At 41.7% G+C, this 19,624-nt stretch overlaps 1 protein-coding gene and 2 long non-coding RNA genes across 6 annotated transcripts; 1 reads left to right on the top strand and 2 right to left on the bottom strand.

Moving 5' to 3' along the window:
- The first annotated feature begins 8,720 nt into the window (after nt 1–8,720).
- On the top strand, nt 8,721–11,132 carry LOC127294854 (uncharacterized). Of its 4 annotated transcripts, none has more exons than XR_011742883.1 (4): nt 8,826–9,176; nt 10,113–10,547; nt 10,683–10,795; nt 10,887–11,132. It is a non-coding gene; the product is annotated as an uncharacterized lncRNA (long non-coding RNA). The 4 variants fall into 4 exon arrangements; XR_011742881.1 differs by having other exon boundaries at nt 8,827–9,176; nt 10,881–11,131; XR_011742882.1 differs by having other exon boundaries at nt 8,827–9,176; nt 10,701–10,795; nt 10,881–11,128.
- Nucleotides 11,122–12,698, bottom strand: LOC127294855 (uncharacterized). The gene is made up of 2 exons (XR_007847160.2): nt 12,242–12,698; nt 11,122–11,471 (listed from the first exon to the last, which is right to left on the bottom strand). It is a non-coding gene; the product is annotated as an uncharacterized lncRNA (long non-coding RNA).
- A 615-nt stretch (nt 12,699–13,313) lies between these two features.
- Nucleotides 13,314–18,753, bottom strand: LOC127294853 (B3 domain-containing protein Os11g0197600). The gene is made up of 4 exons (XM_051324753.2): nt 18,075–18,753; nt 15,406–15,862; nt 14,533–14,696; nt 13,314–13,813 (listed from the first exon to the last, which is right to left on the bottom strand). Exons 1-4 carry the CDS (start codon nt 18,225–18,227, stop codon nt 13,532–13,534), a joined length of 1,056 nt encoding a protein of 351 aa, XP_051180713.1. The 5' UTR covers nt 18,228–18,753; the 3' UTR covers nt 13,314–13,531.
- Between the last annotated feature and the right edge of the window lie 871 nt (nt 18,754–19,624).

The following is a 19,624-nucleotide window of genomic DNA, read 5'->3' as shown; positions in this document are numbered from 1 at the left end:
GACGGCACAAATTGACAAGGTATCGACTTGTCAATGCCTACAGATTGTAGACTAGGGTGTTCAGGGAAGTAAAGGGCAAGTAGATCTCGAAGGTTCAGCCGGAAAAGTACTCGACTCCTACGAAAACTAGGGTTGTGTTGACAATGAAATCGATGCTTTCTTTGTCCCTCGACTCCCCCTTATATAGGAGGCGGAGCCGAGGGTTTCGTGATGTACAAGTTACAAAGTCCGGGAGACTATCTGAGTCTGTCTCATAATAGTTACAAGTCGATATTCCTAATACAACTCTATGTTTCCAAACTATCTCCTGACTGGGCTTTCAGGCTTCATAATCTTCGGGTCATGGGCCTTCAATAAACCCCGGGTACCATCTTCGGCAGGCCCATTGGGGATGCCTATGTCAGACGGCGAGCCTCGTGTTACGACTAACACTGGTTCAGATTTATTTGCTGTACAATAAAGTTTGCTTTGTTGCTTCTACCATCTTGATAATATGGTATAAAAATAATGATCCTCCAACGCATACAGAAAGAAGCTGAGTTGGTAAGTGCCCTCACTGTGCTCGTTGTTCCCGAATTTTTGCCAACGCGTGCCGGGAGGAAGGATTGAACGGAAAGCTTCGGTGTAGAGATCAAAACAGAATTGCTGACCTCGCCAAAGAGGGAAATTCACCTGGTCGGGACTGATCGAATCGCTCGCCTGAGCGGTTGACCGCGTCCTAAGGTTGCCCGTCCACGTTGTTGTAGGGTGTGTTTGGTAGACGGTCATTTGGAATTCACTCTCCCACTTGAGATATCTCATGTCATACAAGCTGATTTGAGATTCTGTGTTGTGTTTGTTAGCCCGTATGTGTTGAGAGAAGCTCAACTGGTACTCTGTTTGGTAGCTTGTATGAGGTGAGATTGGCTCAAAAACTAAGAAATTACAGTGAGGTCCAAACCTTTACACAAAAGCCACTGAACAAAAACAATAAAAAGCAATCGGGTCCTTATATACACAACATCCTGCTGGGAGCCTCTTGGCCGGCGGTGGCGGGCCGTGGGGCGGCGGCGGGTCGGAGGGTGCCTGCGCGAGCTCCTGGAGCAGCGCGTTGAGGCCGTGGTAGGCGGCGCGTCGTGGCGGCCGTGGGAGGCGGCGCGTCGGGGCGGCCGTGGGAGGCGGCTCGTGGAGGCGGCTTGGGGATTCAGGCGCGTCGTGGCGGCCGTGGGAGGCGGTGCGTCGACCCAACTCATCCTGGAGGCGGTTGGAGGTGCATGGAGGCGGCCGTGCGAGGCGACGCGTGGATTCAGGCACGTCCTGGTGGCGCATCGATCCAGCTTATCCTGGCGGCCGTTGGCGGCGATTGGCGGTGCAGGGAGGCAGCCCTTGGTCGTGCTAATGCTCGGCCGACGCTAGACGAGGACGGGAGGGAGGCGGCGGCGTGGTCTTGCTCCTGCTTGGCCCAAGGAGACTGGGGTGCGAGAGGAAGATGGCCATACGGGAAAGAGAAGATGGGGGAAATGAGGGAGACAAAGAGGTGGGGGTGGGGGTCTGGGGGACCGCGGGGTGGTGCTACAGTGTTTTGCGGGATGTGGTCAGTCTGGGTTGTGAAGCTCGATTTGAGCTTCACAACCCGGCCTGGCTGAGAGCCCTTATTCGCACGAGGTCGGCACTGCCCACTTGAGCCGACCCGACCTACCAAACAACTAAAGTTGGAAAAATCTGGGTTGAGATGAGAATTTCTGTGTCCACCCAGTCTACCAATGACACCCATAGTATCAAGAGAAGAGACACAAAGAAGTAAACAAATGAATCTCTTGTTTGATTGCAACGTGGGAGTCCCACTTATATACAGGCTAAAGGGGTGTGTTGAGGAGACACCTCTTCCCCAACAGACACCTCCTGGGAGGCATCCTTCCCAATACAATTGATCACATGTTTATTTCTCAATACTCCCCTTGATCAATTCATCATCTGTATACTGCAATCCAAAAATTCCTCCTAAAAAACCCTGTGGGAAAAATTGAGGAGTAATATTATAACGATATGCCACCGAAAACTCCTTTAAACACCCAGTGGGAAAATATAAGGAGAAACTATATGGCATAAGTCCGCACTTGTATTATATTGTCTCATTAAAAACCTTGTATGAGAAACCTTAGGAAAAACTCATAAAAGGAAAAAGAGTATAATATCAGTGATCGGAAGATCATCAACGAGTTATAACTAGGGAGTTCACTCTCCCTCAACATTGCAAACCTAAAGGTTGTCTCATGCCAATTCCACATACTTAATTAGGGAATACAACTGTTGGTAGAGATACTGTGAATATCATAATATTTTGTTTGTAAATTACCCTCTTACATTTCTGTTATTTATGAGGATAAATATAACTCATAAGCAATACAAGTGACATTACCTTGACAGATAATGATAGGTGATTCGGATGATAATGTGGCCAATCATTCTGCGAATTCATACACATCTTGTGATGGTTCATATAATTTATGCAGAATGATCACCGGAAGGACCCATTTAGAGTCTATTCTGAAGACTTGCTTCTGAATACTCTTCCAGTAAATCCAGTCTTTGATATGGCACTGTTGGGATCAGATAATTAGCCACTATCAAATATCATGCATTGGTCCCATCTTGATTTTCATACTAGAATTAATCAAGAGTTTTGTGCCTTGGATATATCTTAGAATAATCCATACACAAACCTTATACCTTTCGGGGGATTTCACTCTCAATAAATTACCAACAAACTTAATGTCAGGCCTGACGTATTTTGCAAGATATCTCAGTGCTTCGATGGTGGATATGAAACTTCAGCTCCATATATCACTTCACCATCGTCTCACTTTTTCAAAGATTGGTATCCCATATTACGTATAATATGACCATATGTGTCTCTGATAATATATATCCGTATTGAACTTGTTCAATATTTCGGGATATATGAAGACTGATATACATTTATTTCTGGGGGAATAAGCTCAAGTTAAAAACTTAAGCATATTTGGTTTGACCCAAATCTCCGTCTTAAAATGATTGTGTGTATCTCAAATGTCTCGCATAAAGACATTGATGATAAGATCATACACACCACTTAGGTGACGTAAAATCCAATTAAGGATTTAGCCATGAGTACATATCAACAATCATTGACATTAGAGTTATCCTTATCGTGGAAGAACTCACACAGTCGGTTGTACCACACAATTATCTCCGACTACTTCAAGTCATAGAATGACTTCAGAAGTTTCACACACACATGTTGCAATTTTCCTTTGGATTCAGAATATTAAGTCCTTCAAGACTTTAACATATAAATCCAGATCGAGTGACCGGGGGGAGTATGTAGGCACAACTACATACATCAACCACATGGATCTGTACTGCCAATGACATTTAGTATCGAAACATAATTCCACTCATACCAAGAAGGTATGTCACATCATGACTAATGTTAGGTTTCTGCGAAAAACCCTTGTGCTACAAAAGCCTCGCTTTATCACCACCTCATTCTCTCTTCTCTATGGAAGATACTTATGGACAGAAGGTTTTACTATCGTAAATATCTCTATCTGATGAGCGAGCTCTATTCTTCCTCAATTGCTTCCTTTCATTTGAACCAATATAAGTGCAACAACACTCTCCATGATTTTGGTTCAGGGCCCAAAAGGATTTTAGCAATTCCCTGGAAGATTTATATGTCGACATATGTAGACTTTCTCATATACGATTCTCATGAATCAGTATCATTTGTGGAATTCTCATTGTGCCTCTCAACTCGTTGTGACTTCCCATAACAACAGAGTCAAGGTATTTCGATATCCCAGCACACAAAAATGTGTGCGCACTATGTTGGGTCCTGGATGACACACATCCTTCAGGTGTCATTCAACCTCAGGTTGAACCACATTTAGTGATTGGGAGACCATCTCTTTTGTTCCAACAAAAACAAAGAGAACTTAGTCTCATATGATCAGAATTCTCCTCCTCTTGCTCTCATATGGGGAGACGAGTGGTTTATTAGGTACATCCACTCAATCTGATACATGAAAAAAATGACACCTTTGTCACTAGTAAATATATTGGATGATTGTTTGCAATAAAATGCAAATTTCTCATAACATGAACCTTTAGGTCATATTCTTAAGTACGCGGATCAAATGTCTACGTCATTTCTTAGCCATTTCCTGGCATTCTGTATGGTACACATCTCCCCCTAATACTATAAAATGTCCTTATTGCAAAAGCAATCAGCGTACATGATGCAAGTAACTCCCTTTTCAAGGTTAAGGTATGCGACGAATTAACAATCATACCACAGTTATTTCTCACATAGATCCCAAATATATGTGAGGGCCCATGACATACGCCGGGGTGGTGATATCGGATGCAACCTATTACCGCAGATGGTAAATCTTATTTCCACGTACAAACTGCAAGGGGATCCAGTATTAAACATGCGGCGTGTGATTCTGCATGTTACCATCAACAAAATGTTGGCAAATCACAATTCTGTAACATTGGCCATGCAACTTTGACTCTCTTTCAGAAGAGATCTAGCCAAACCATTGTGGGTATGTATAAAATATACTGAATATGACCAATGAATGTTCGTGAATCAAATTCAACGACAATTCCATTCAAATGGCATTATCCCATGTTAGGACACTCTGCTCTAAATTCATCAATTTGAGCACTTAATTAAGTATTCATATGGTTTTGTGTGAATGATACACACATAAGACCATCTTCAAGATGCATCTGTGCAACCACGAAGCACCAACATAACCCACACAATGGTTGATTTATTCACATACATTCTTGAATACTTTCAAGAGTAGTGTGTGGCTCATTCTGAATTTTAAGGTGAGAGTGCCTTAAAATTAATTCCCCTATGGCACGTCGAGTGCACATAAAATCTTATGATTGTTGGAAATATTGTAACAGTCAAGTGTTGGCCAACATAATTATCAATAATTTCTCTAACTTCCCATACCATGATGATAAAGGAGGAAAAATTATTGTGTACGCAACAAAGTTGAGTATGAAATGATTCATACACTCAATTTTCTCAACTATCATGTCCTCGGGACATAATGTTGTGAATTATACTACATGTAGTAGCGCAATTATAGGCTAATGATATTTGGGATAACTAGGAGATTACACGAGATCTCCAGGACATCTTGGGAATAACCATCCACAAGTATATCATCACTGTAGCGGAGTTAATTTTCCATCTACAGTACCAGAATATTTATGGTTGTTCCTTTGAAGTTGAACTTAAATCTTATCCCATTGAACTCATTTGCCTTTTCCGATAAGGAGTTGGTGGTATGATTCAATCCAATACTTGATAGATTGGTAACCATTGGTACGATATTTCGTACTACCACCCCTTTGACAAACTTGAGAGTTGTCATAGAGATCATTTCTCTTAAATGATCCATGCCTTTTTGAGAGATATACTCCTTTTCTATTGTCATTTTTCATTCACTTTACATTCAATTCTTAGTGGTTCTCTAACCACTAAATTTCTTAACACTAAGGGCACAAGCATGAATTTCAGGCAATGGTATCACACCCATTGAACATGACGATCCTTCGTAAGAAGTTCATCAGATTTTCACTCTGAAATACTAATGGTATTTATATTTACCATCATAGGAGAATGTAAAGTGCAATAAGGGCTTACAATCAAATATGTATCTGAAATTACCTTATCATATATCTCAACTTGTTGTTGAGTTATAGACAAAAGACTGATAAGCATCAACGGACTTGAAATCCCAAACACGAATCAATGGTCATTCGTGCGATGCTTATACCAATATATCTCCCCTTAAGGGAGTCCCAAAAGGACAAATGGATAAGCATCATCCATTTAATTACTCAATTTGAGAATCAAGTCATTGCGATTATGTTATTTTATAAATAGCCATGTCATTATCTACATGTGGAGTTTCTGTGGCGACATGGCCACGGGTCGACAAAATCATCACTTTCCAGGACCCATGTTAAATGATTACTTTCTCATAATTTCATCTCATCGCACTACCTTTCGAAAATGGTCAGCCATATGTTGCATGAAATATTCATGCATTAATTTACCATCAGTAAATTAGGTAGGATGAAAATGCTATGGCTAAGCATATTCATGGAAACGGTGATTCTTAGTGACCCATAGGTCAAGCCTTCCACAAGAACACCACAATGTGTTGTAGATCTTAAAATTAAATTTAGTCACCTCAAAAAGGGATAAACCTTGAATTTCCTTAAAACACATGGAGGTAGTCAATCACCTAGTGGCGCCTCACTCTTATGGACATTCTCATCGATCATAGCCTCCACAACCTTATGTTATTTATAACACAAAGGTAATCACCATAAAATGGTGTTAAACCTCTCAGTTGTGCATGAAAATTAATTCATAGCTATGATGGCGTCTCATAAGTTATGTGTGCATGGGAGGTAATCACCAAATTATGAAAGTATGTTTGCACAATTCTCTTCATAGCATAACATGCGATGTTATCATCGCTAATGTCTTGGTTCCACATTTGATGGAGTATGTGACACTAAAGTCACAACCAACGACAAATGCTATGAAGCTGCCAAGCATTTGGAAAACCTTCATCAATAGTTTTAAACGAAAATTATTTCGTTGCTACGATACCATGCCATAACTATTGCACTTTCATTTTTGCTTGAAACACATGGAGGTAATCACTACTATGTAGTGTAGACCTCACTCTTATCAATTACCTTCTAATTCACAAGTATAAACTTGAGATAGTTATGCAAGTATCATACACTTTGCTACCTAATATTTCCCAAACTTGCAAGCAAGTTCCATATTCTATTCAAATAACGGAGATGCTATCGGTGCCACCGATGTGTTTGACATTTCTAACAAACACATTATATACAAAAATTGAACAGGTGAAAGCTTAATCAGAAAAGAGAAAACAAAAAATATAGCATAGTGGGCCGAATTTACAGCCCAATATAGTGGCTGAGGCCACTTTTTTCGATTCTGCTTTATTTTTTCAGGCGGGCCAGCACTTGGGCCTTGGCCCACCCAGCTGGTTTGGCCAGCCCAGCACCACCGCCTCTGGGAATGGATAAGGGTGGGGGGGCAACGGTTGTCGTTCCCGACCAGAAACCGCTCCCCCACTATCCCCTTCGGCCGTGGCTGCCGGCCACTCCACCGCCGGTCGCCATCCGCGGATCGCCGCCGCCAACACGCAGGAGGCTGAGGCGTCGCTGCGGGGAGTCCGCACGGAGCGGCTTCCGTTGGCTGTACGACTTCATAGGCGACGAGCCGCCGCATTGAAAGGATGCGATTTGGGAGTCCGTCGTCTGCCGCTGCCCCGAGGGCGAAGCAGTGTCGTGCAGGCCCTTGGCCGCCGCCGCTGCCTAGCTTAGGAACTTCAGGCACCGCCCCGTCACGAGAGCGCGAGCCGGGGCTGATGTCCGCCGACGCCTCGCTACGTGCCTCTTGGAGATGAGGCCGCGTCGGGCTGAAGTGATCGGCCGGTTGAAGTTCCGTGAAGTTCCGGTCACGGCTGCCGTCGCTGATGGATGGCACCGTTTCACCGTCGGTAGTCGCCTTCCGTCGTGTCGGCAGTTGCGGTCGCAGGCGCCGTGTTGGGTTGCGGTTGCCAAGAACCAACAGTCGCGGAGGGTGCTGTTTACCGATCCTGCGTTGTGCCGTCGTGGGCAGCACCGGAGCGCCGGCCGTCCCGCCGCGCGCCACCTGCCGTGAAGAGCGAAGACCAATCGCACCGTGGCCGTCTTGGTCCGTTTTGCGGTTGGCATTTGCGCATCAACGCCGCTTCTTCTCGTCAGTGAACCGCCTCCATGCTGAAAACTCAAGTGAAACAGTGCTGCGATCAGTTTTCAATTCTCAATCAAAGTGTACCGGTGAAATAATCAATCGATGCACTAAAGATTGAATGGGTGCATCCTGTGCTAATTGATCCATTCCAATCAATTTTTTTTTCTGCATGTCTCCATCTCCATGATCAATTTCCTTCCCTTTCTCGTGAATGCATGGCCACTTGCTCCATCGGACAACGAAATGTCAATGCCAAATGCTCTAAGGCAGAGACTACGTGCTAATAACGTGTTGTAGTATCAAGAGAAGAGACATAAAGAAGTAAACAAATGAATCTCTTTTGATTGCAATATGGGAGTCCCACTTATGTACGGGCTGAAGAGGTGTGTTGGGGAGACACCTCTTCCCAACAGAAACCTCCTAGAAAGCATCCCTCCCAATACAATTAATCACATGTTTATTTCTCAACACACTTAAGCTATCGACCGTAGGGCCGTTGAGCCCCAAACACAGTTCCACCTCGTCGTCCAATAACAAGTAGATGGGTTGGTGACTGTTACCATCGTAGTTCCAGCAATAATTTTATTTGAGGATAGGCTCTTTAGTCTGAACCAATCAAATGTTAACTTCGTGCAGATTACAAAAGGTCATAAAACTAAGCGGGGTCAATAAAAATGGCAACTAGGAATGATTTGTTTTCTTCGGAAAGTGAGAACGTCCACACTAAATGTGGAGAGATGTATCAGCATTTGACATTGTTATATCTTTTGTGCATTATGTCTTACTACTTTTGAGCAAACGATCAGAGAAGTATATTTCTTGAGCTCTTTTACGGTGATTGGCACGGAACCTTGGCTCCGTTCCGGTTCCGTCAATTCAGAATTTTTGTGACCGTTGATTAAAACGAGTTTAAAACGAGTTGTAAGTATTATGATGCTTTCAATTAGAAACCGTACATGCTAGCGGTCGTTTGACTCCCATAGATAAAAAAAGATTCTCAAGTTAAAATAGAAATTTCCTCTCCCTGCCTAACCAGGACGAGCGAACTCCTGCTCGCCGCCGCCGCCGCCGCATCCTCTTGCCAGCCGCCCCATCATCCCTCCACCGTCCCTCCTTCCCGCCGCCGCCGCATCACCCCTCCTCCGTATCCCCCTCCCGCTGCCTCACTCCTGTGGTCCACCCGCTGTAGCCAGGTGGTACGACGCCCTCTCCTCATCACGCCGGATCCCGGCCGCCGCCGCTCTCTTCACCGGCGGGATCGGAGCCGCCAGCCACAACATCAGTATCGTAGTCGGCCCTCGTCGCCCGCGGGATCGGACTCCACTGCATCAATTGGGAGGTCAGTTTACTGTGAAAATCTTAAAACATAATCTGTTTACGGTGAATCCACTGCATAATCTTGAAAAACTGTTTACTGCATAATGCAAATGCAAGCTATAAGCTGAATATCTCGTTCAGGCCTTCAGTTGGCAAAAGCGATATGCCATACACTGAAAAAATATCCTCCAGACATGTAGGCTTCAAATGATCTAGGAATTCATGTTGGGTAAAAAGGGTGCTTGTCCAGAGAGGAAAAAATGTAATTGGAGCATGGATGTTCCTATTTGGAATTTTCAGTCTGGGCATTGTTCAGTTTGTGGTCATTTTGATGCATGTGCTTATTTTGATCTGTTTGGTAAAACCGATTAAAGTTTGATAAATTGTGCTACCCAGTAAATGTTTTTGACATTTCATCTAGTATTTTTTAGTGCAATAATACATTAAATATCAATTTGATTAAGGAAATCCAGCCTGCCAAGCACTAAGATTCGATAATCAGTCCAATCAAGTAAGGTCATCACAAGCCACAACAAATACCAAATGGAGCCTTCACCTAGTTACTTGCGAAGTTGCAATGCAACGTCAGGCAGGCCGACTTGCTTATGCACATAAGAGAGGCTAACTTTCAACCAGAATAATAGAACCAGAAGAGACAAACCCATCTTACTAGGGAAAACTTTAAACATGCGCTTCAGTTAGGCAGCACTTAGTTTAGATCCTAAGTACTGTAGCTTTTATTCTGAACACATGGTTCAGTTACATGAATGCCAGCAACGGAGGCATTCACATAGTAGTCAGATTGATACCTTGCTAGACTGAGAGGTTCAGGTTAACATCGATTCAGAATCGTGCCTGTACAGGAAATGATTAACCTTAGTACATAACTCAATTAGAGGTAGAAAATCTGTCCAATTTTCTTCTGTAGGTGCCATTAATTATTGTTTCTGTTGTGTAGGACAACAAGCTGCGAGAGCAAACTCTACGACAGGTGCATTTGAATACATGTGATGGAAAAACTGATCGGAAAAGAGCAAAGGAGAAAACTTGTCCAGCAGAATATCCTCAAGTTGTGGAAAAGGCAGCAAACTTTGTAAATAATAAACTCTAAAGGTTACATCATAGTTATCGGAATGACCAGCGTTTTTAGATGATTAGGCCTTTTTCCATAATTACAAACACTACCAGGATGAATTGCTGTTGGACAAAGAAGGAGAGACCTATTTCAATACTCCCGGAGAAGACCCTTCTGTCCTTTTGCGTGTTAAAGAAGACTATGATGATGTTAAAGAAGACTATGATGGTGCAGAACCCTCTGGAAACTCGATGGCAGCGATTAACATGATCAGATTTCCCAGTATATTTGATGCCGCAAAATCTAAAGGCTACAAACGTAATGTTGAACATCTTCTAGTGTACTTATCTAGTCTACGTTTATATGCACTACACTACAACAGTGATTTGGTTTCAGAACATGAGGTTTACACTTCACAGTAGCATAAAAGATTATGCATTTTGATTTATGTAGCTTGAAGTGTGATTTCAGTAGATAGAAATGGTGCTGGTGGGGGACAAAAGGATCTCTGAAGAATTTCGAAACATGAATGCAGCTGCTTTCTCATCATATGATCAAAGAGAACAGTGAGTGATGTGCTAATTAGTTGTATTATGCGTTCAACATAGCACCCTACTTCATATTTACTGATTAGCAACACGTTGTTCGTAGATCCAGTTGATGCAGATAGACCCCAGGAACATGTCATTCTGGGAGTGAAACAATGCAAACATCGCGTAGATGGCACGGGGCAGCCCAGCGTAGAAGCCAGCGGTGGCGCATGTGTGTCAAGAGTTCAAGTGTAGCCCTCCCGTGACTTCTCCACTTTCGCTCCGGGAGCTGCTCAACAAGACGGTCGCTGCTCAACAAGACTTTTCTGTTTGCACCCAATAAAGGATAGGCTAGTTTCGGATGTTACAGAAAAGTCTTGTGTTCAAGCACTTCATGTGTTTTTTTCTATACGTGTAAACTTAGAGCATGTGCTACAAACTTGAGATGTTCTGACCTTGTTAGTAGTACATATTAAGCATAAAAGGATAAAATATATCGAATGGTTGCATGAAAATCTGGATGACTGCCATCAACAATTGTCTCCTCCTTGCCTCTCCTGATCCTGTCTGCCTTTGCCGCCCTCGTTGCTCCAGCCGTAGTCGCCCTTGGTGCTCTAGCCACTGTCGCCAAGGGGTCACCAGGGAGAAACACCGCCCCGCCGCCCTGTCACCTCCTCGCCGGGGAGAAAATCTGGATGACTCTTCCAGCTGGCTGTGCGAACACATGGCAAAATAAGACAACGGAAAAGAATTAGTACCCAACGGAGACAAGCGTTGTATATATCAGATCGAGTACTAACTGAACTTCAAGCTAATTAGATTTCAAACTGCTTTCCGCGAAAAAAAACACGCAAAAAAAAGATTTCAAACTGCTTTTATATTTGTGGAGATGAATAGAGGTCAACAAATACATCTGGAATTTCAGAAGTAAATTGCAGAAGCTAATTCTTCATATACTGCTGAACAGCTGTACTGTACTCTACCACGTAGAGTCATTCACCAAACACACTGAATATGTGAGGACCTGTCCAAAAAGGATCGGTTCAAAATACATTGGATCTAATTGTGCTCATATCTAAATCAAGATTCGAGAAACAAAATTGGTTTAGGCCACTGTTAACGACAGCGAATTGGGGATGGCAGACAGCAAGCATGGAAAGAGGAAGTACAACAGCGGCTGGTGCGTCTCCCACCGGCGCGTGGGCGTCAGTGCGGCTTCCCCAGCTAGGTCCGCAATAGTGGCAGGGATATGGCGCTGCTTCAGTCCTGGGCGATAGGAAATGGAGGCGGGAGCTTGTTTGCGTGCAGCCTCGTTCACGGCGGCGGAGGAATCACGTTGGGTCATGGGCAGGATGGAGGTTCCCTCGCATCGCGGGCAGGGTGTGGTAGGGGAAAAAGGAGAGGGGATACGTGATCGTTTTCAAGCAATTCATACAGAGCAAGAGGACCATACCGGATCAGAAGTTGTGGTGCCGCCCTCACCTTCGTCACCTAGCTCCGCCATCGCCCTCGGTGCTCCAGCCGCTGCCGTGCAGAGATCGCCGGGGAGAGATGCCGCTCCATCTCCTTCTGGCCGTTCTCGATCCCGTCGGCCTCCGCCGCCCTCGGAGCTCTAGCCGTCGCCGCCCAGGGATCGTCGGAGAGAGGCCATGAGAGATTAAAAGAGGATGAACGGTAAGAAGGGAGATAGAGACGAGAGGATGAATCGGTGAATACAATATGCCTCAATTTACATGACATGTGTGCAGATATGTTAATTGGTTGCTTTAAGATGCGTGCAGTCTTATCTGATGATTCATCCGTTTAAAAGGACGCTCGTTTTTTATAAAGTTCGTAAAATTTATCGGAGGTTCCGGTCCCACAGATTTTAGTTCCGGTCCTACATTTTTGGTTCCGTCAATTTGGTTCCGTCTTTTTATTACCGTTGGATCGAGGTGGATGGATGGTTGTTAAAAATGTCAATCACTGTAAAACTTGTAATATTTCTTAAGTTTTTGTAAGTCACAAGCTATTTATACTTACAACAATGACATTATGTTTTACTCATATTAAGTAGACCTTGTCCCGTGGCGGTCTATAATGGAGTCATATTTTAATGCATCCTCGCCATTCTCCCAAAGGTTGCAAAAAATTGAGATAGCTGGGGTGAGCTATATTCCAATATTATATCAAACACGAAAAATATAGGAGGAACTTCTGAATCTGATCAACCCATTTTTATTAAACTAAAAAATTATAAAATAAAATCTTCATCCCAGTTAGTCTCACCGCCTCTAGATGTTTCTTTACAAAAGGTTATGTCTGGAATTTTGTATAGTTGTAACCAAAACAGTACTATAAGACTGAGATATCGACATTTTCCTCTTTTTTTGTTTTACTAATTTTGTTGTAATAAAAATGGCCAAACCATTACTTTGTTCCCTTTGAGATAAAGCCAAACTGGACCAATTATGAGCACCATGGGGCCAAAATAGTTGTATTCCTTCAAGCAAAATAAAAAGGTTCCTATTTGTGGATCCATATAACAGTAAGCCTATCAATTGAAACCAATACAGCGACAAAGTACTAATATGTATTGTTCACATATACTGCAGCAATAGAATGGCATCAATTGCACCGATACAACATGATACAAAACAGTCATCCAACAATTCAATGAAAGCAAAACCTGTGTTTAGCTGGGATCCACTTGGTCACAAATATCTCTTAGCCAGCATATGAATAGTCCCCTTGTTGACTACTAGAGCGCAGGTCAATATGGAACTGCAGCTGTTATTTGTTGCTAGAATCTACGAGATATTCAGTTAGCATGGCGTTAGCTCTGTAGACGTGCACTTTTATGTTGTCCTCTGAGAAGAGTTCGAAGACACATACATCAAACTCCTCCAGATGATTACCTAGAGAAAACTTGCCCCAGCCTCCACTGAAAGCACCAACACGACGCTCGCTGAAATAGACATAGCTAACTTCCCAAGTCTTTCCTAGTTGATCCAAGAGTGTCAGCTTCTTGTCGGAGTGGGGAAGATAGTCCCTAACAAACTCACATGGAATAATCTGCAAGACAAGGTAGTAATTTAGGAAAACGATAATACACACTACTTTTAGCTTCCTTGTCAGAACACATATTCTGGAACAAGTACTACTATTTTACACACTGCATTTACAAGAGGATGATTGGTCGATGCTGTCCATAAGTCAGAAAAGACATAACAGTGCAAATAAGAAAACAAGTTAACATACATATATTTGGAGCCTTAAAAAAACATATATTTGGAACCTCGAATCGTTAGTTAAATGAAAGAATCTGAAAATTAACTATTTCCCTATTATGAGGTTAATTAATTCAGTCCAGCTTTTGTCTGTTTACTACATTGGCGGGGGTTACTGTTTCCAGAATTTAAACAAGGAAATAGAATGCTCCCATATTTCTTCCGCAACCTGATTCTCTAGTCTACTGACACTAGTAGTAGGATCATAAACCTTTTGCACGACAATAACAAGGTAGTTTATTACTTGAGTTATCGCATCATCAATGGTAATTCATGGAAAAATCAGCAGTAATGATGCAAAAGGATGTTCAAACTTCAAAACAGTGGATTAGCTTGCAACTTTCTGAATGACAATTTCTAACACTCAGCCAATAAAGAAACAAGGTAATTGCGAGAATTAATCCTACTCGATACAGGGACTAAAGAATTGAGTAAACGCATAATAAAAAATCAACACTTTTGAACTTGATATAAATATTAGAATATGAGGGGAAGTAACATTACCATAAAATATGTCTTGTAGACATAAGTCTCCTTCATTATTTGCAGAGCTATAGGGTTTTTTGATTTATATTGCTTTGCCCTTTGAAGAGCATAGTTCTTCTGCTCTTCAGTTACTGGTGGTCTTCTCGAAATTACTGCTTGTTCTCTTCGAAATTTCACGATGGCTGGAAAGTGCAATATATAATTGAATTACTTACATAAATCTTGCACTGAGAATTGCATCTCTTACTAAACATATGTGGTAGCAAACTTGCTGAAGAAAATCTGAGCATCGCTAATGACTTTGAAGGATTAGCTGCTAGAGATAATTTCTTCCATAAAACGGTTCTGTGAAATGAAGAGTAAGCTTGGAGGGAAATGGTGTGAAACCATGGAATTTTCAATATGTACTAGGTAAAACAATAATTTCCAAAACCAGTAAAAGGACAATGATTGTTAGAGATAAAAGAAATATAATGACAATGATACAAGCCGCATCTAACCTACAACTAGGGATGGATCTCTTCTAGCATTTAGTACCAAAGTCAGACACAACAGAAGCCTCCTAAATAATGGCCATGCATGGCAACTAATAGAGAATAAGCATTGTACTATACTACACATGTAAGTATGTCACGCATGGGGAAAATAATTTATGCAACTATTACACAATATCATCATACATCAAAATTTTAAAATGGCTGACCACGTCTGCGGCATGGCTATAGAGTTACTAATCGAATATGCCCTCTACATAATATTATTGGCTTGTTGCTCTAACACTTTAAATATATTGTGCAGACCACCTGTCACCAGCTACTACATGTCATTTTTTATGAACACAATTCCGAGTAAATACAGGTAAAACCATTTTTTAAATCAACGAGGGTTTACCTTCTGTACTGTTAACAATTATTGACTTGTAACCAGCTGATGCTCCCTTAGAACACTTCCTCAATTTCGAGCTGCTTGCATCTATTTCTGCAGTCCTCTTATTTTTGGCACCATTATTCTCCTCTTGGGGGACAACCGATATTTGCTTGTCCTCCTCCTCACTTTCTCTTGTAGCAACCAGATTGTAGGAAGGCTTAGCATGAAAAGCTGACGGCTTCTCAATAAACATTTCATCAAATATGGCCACTGAGAAATGTGAGAATCCATTATGACGGAAGATTAAAATGTGTCCTTCCTCTATGGAATGATCCGTAACAAAACCCTTCCACCCATTTTCAAAGAAGAACCCTTCGGTGTCTGAAGCAAGCTCTGCAAGCCATGTGTTACCACTTGGACCGAATAGGAAAACCAGTCCAATCAAATTCTCAAGGTGCTGGCTGAATGATGGTGGAATTCTCTACAATACATAACAAAAAAGAAATTATTTTTTTGTCAAAGTTACGCATGAAAATTTGTTAACAATGTGAAATACATATGCAACAACCACAACTCCAAGAAAAAACTATCATGATATGCTATATCATGTGTCAAACTAAAAGGCCACCAAGTTGTCCTAGACTAGTAAAGCAATTCCGAAATAAGAGCCTCAAATATGAAAATGTACTAATAACATGTGGGTATGTATATGACCGACTAAAGTGAACAACTTTAAACAAGTTAAAATCTAAAGCCATTTCAAATAACCAATAAAGTATCATAACTATAATCTTTGAATTCCACAGAATTTAGATTCACTCTCCTGAGATTATCTGAGTAGCACGCGTGTATACCTGCTAGCACAGGCTCCCTTTTTTTCAAGACGTGGCCCTGGCTATTCAAGTAACAACAACTATACCCATGTGTTCCCATAATTATCAGTAACATATGAGTGCATTAACAATTACGCGATCTAATACAAGTTGCCTCAATTTCAGATAAGGAAGACACAACATATAGTTCACATAATTGCTTTTATCTTGTTTACTCGTGTGAAAGCAGATATCATCAACTCAAAAAAAAGCAGATATCAGTCGACGTCGCAGACATATCAAGGTAAAAATGAAAGGAGAAATATCATCTATATATTCAAACAAATGAACATTAGGTATAAAATTATCTCTACTAAAATCACATGAAGTAAACCACTTTCAGTTGTGAAAACTTAATTTGGTATACAGATCCAACGACCTGATGATGTTATGCGAATGAAGAATAACATTTTTGGAGTATTCTATCATATATTGGACTAATAAAGAACACTCATGTACAAGTTTTAAGCAGATCAAGAAATCAAGGCAAATGAACAGAATACCGTTACTAACCATATAACTAAGTAGGTCAAACCAAACGAAAGCAGACAACAGTGTATGCATGGACAATGATGTGTTATATTGATCTCTTATGTTTATGCTCCAATTAAACAGTGAACATGAAGACCATAAATTCTATTTCACAAAAAAGACCACAAATTAAAGACAGATAATCCATCCTTAGAGACAACTGAGCTAACAAAAATAGAAAAACATTTAAACTCAAGAATAAAAATTCATGAAGGAAATTCTAATGTCACGAGAGAGTGGATATTTGTACACTTTCCTACTTAAATATACCGACTGGGCAGATGAGCACAAATTCAAAACAAGAGTCTTCATTTTTAGACAATAAAAATCTGATGAAGAGAAACATAAACATATCAAATTCATCAGATAAAGATTAACCAAATATTTGATAACCCTCGCCCTAGATATACTCATGTTTGCTGATTATGAAGAAAAAACAATGTGGTTTCTTAACAATTCTATGATCTAACATTTTTCTTCAAAAAAGTATATTATGTGATCTAATAAAGGTTGTCTGAGTTCTGATGTAGAAGACAAAGCATGTTACATGTTTTGTCTTATTTACACATCAAAGCACATATCTGTGGGTGTCACGGTTGTATCAAGGTAAAAATTGAAAGGACAAATAATCAAATATCATCTATATATTCAAACAAGCATCATGTATATAATTATCCCCACCAAACTCACAAAAGTATACCACTTTTTGTTGGGCAATCTTAATGTCAGTAAACTAACCCAATGACTTGGGGATGGTAAAACAGTTTGCACAAAATATTTATAAAGAGTTCATTATAGAAGCACCTTGTTGTATATTGGACTAACAGAAAACATTTCTGTACAATTTGTAAGCAGTAAGCATACCTACAAATGAGTAAGCAGTAAGCAGATCAAAACTGCAATCAGGAGACTATTGCTAACCCTGATAATTAAGCAGGGAAAACGAAACAAAATCAGACAAAAGTATAAGCATGGAGAATGCTATGTTAGCTAGATCAGATCTATTTATTCTACATGAAAACAATCGACATGAACACCACATATTGCATTTCGAAAACGGAAAAAGAGCACAGATCAAAATCAAATCATCCCGTCCTCATGAAAGACAACCAAACTATCAAAGATTGCAAGGAAATAATGATTCAGAGGAAATCATTCGTGCTCTGTTTTCATTTTCCTGCTGAAACATACGACTGCGCGAATGTGCAGCTACTTCAATTTTCAGACAATCAAAATATAATGAAGAGAAACATAGGCACAAAGATTAACCAGAGATTCAAAAACCCTCACCAACCGCTCCCCGGATTCCTTGGCTGAGAACACGCTGCAGAATTGATGTCCAACCTTCTTGCCTTCCACCTCCTTCCCCTTCTCCTTGCTGTTCCCGTTCTGTCTTCCCGCCATGGCCGCCCTTCTCTCTTCCCTATCCTGCTGCCCGGCCATTTCTAACTCTACAGCGCTATCTAGAGGTCCAGAGAAATGGATACGCCAAGCGAAAATGATTTCTTTCGAGGCAGGGAGGGAGGGAAGAGGAGACGTCGTCGAGGTTTATAAAGCCGTGGCTGGAGTCTTGAGAGAGAAGAGACACGCTCTAGATTGGACACAGCCCATTGACAGCCCATTGACAGTATTTTTTTCTTATCACATTCCTTTTTTGACTCATTTTGTCGTTGCCCTTTTAACTCCAAAATCTGTGTGGATTTTAGCTTACATTCCTTTCTTGGTCGTTTCCCATTTACAACTCCAAAATCTGTTTGGATTTTAGCTACATCCCTTTCTTGGTCATTCTGTCGTCTTTCACAAACACTTGAGTTCAACAGAAGTACTACGTGAAGGCCCTGAACTCTAAGATTGAACCTGTAGGCAGAAATGGAGTATTTTCTGACGAAGGCAGCACCGCTGCTTTCTTTTATACTCCTGTCGGTAATCTGCCGAGTGCCGATACAGATTACAGGCAGAAATAGAGTATGGCCGTGGAAATTTAGAGCAGCAGACGAGAGAAACAAAGCAATAAGGAAATTTACTTACGTATTGTGTCTCCGTGGAGGCCAAGGGGAGGCGAGTCGACGAACTGCGGATGCACGAAGGCACCGCGCAACGATTCCATGGCGCATTGGCACGCCTACAGCCTCCGGCTACGAGCTGCTGACCTCGATCCGGTAGAACCGCTAGAAGCAGCTGCGCCACCTCCGGTTACGAGCCTCCTCCAGGTCAGGGCCGCCTCGAAGAAGCTGCTCCCTCCCGGGATCCGACACCTCCAGGTCCTGCCTGCCAAGCTCGAGCAGCTCCAAAGAGCTGCGGTCTGCGAGAGAGCAAGGTGGCCGGGAGGAACGGTTTCATCCCCTCCGCCGTCCGTGCTCTGCTACAGGCTTCCGACAGGAGAAAGGTGAGACTGGGGAGTGGAGACTGGAGACGACTGCGTACATACTAGTGGATTCGTATTTGGCGGTATTTATGATGTATTTCGTTTTTCCGTTGAGAAAAAGATAAACATCTTCAGTCTTCAAATTTCAAAAGAAAAAACGTCTTCAGTCTTCTAGTACCTGAGACCGTGTGAACTTGATGCAAAAGAACGTTGCAATTTTTTGCCATGCATTTAGGTGGAAAAGATTGCCAAAGTTGGCAAGATTTAATTGTGTTAGTTTTTGGATGTATTCATGCATAGACTAGGATGATCATGCAGTGTGTAAACGAGATAGGATAATGTAATAAACGGCAAGCTTTTAATATTAAAAAAGTACTAAGTGGATACGGTACTCCGTGGCATTGTGTAAACCATGATTTCCAAAACAAAATCCTAGAACCACGTTTAAACATATCCAATTTGAAACAAGTTCAAT

Source organism: Lolium perenne, chromosome 4 (genome assembly GCF_019359855.2).
Source record: "Lolium perenne isolate Kyuss_39 chromosome 4, Kyuss_2.0, whole genome shotgun sequence".
Classification (NCBI taxonomy): Eukaryota; Viridiplantae; Streptophyta; class Magnoliopsida; order Poales; family Poaceae; genus Lolium; species Lolium perenne.
This window is presented reverse-complemented; position numbering and strand designations above follow the sequence as displayed.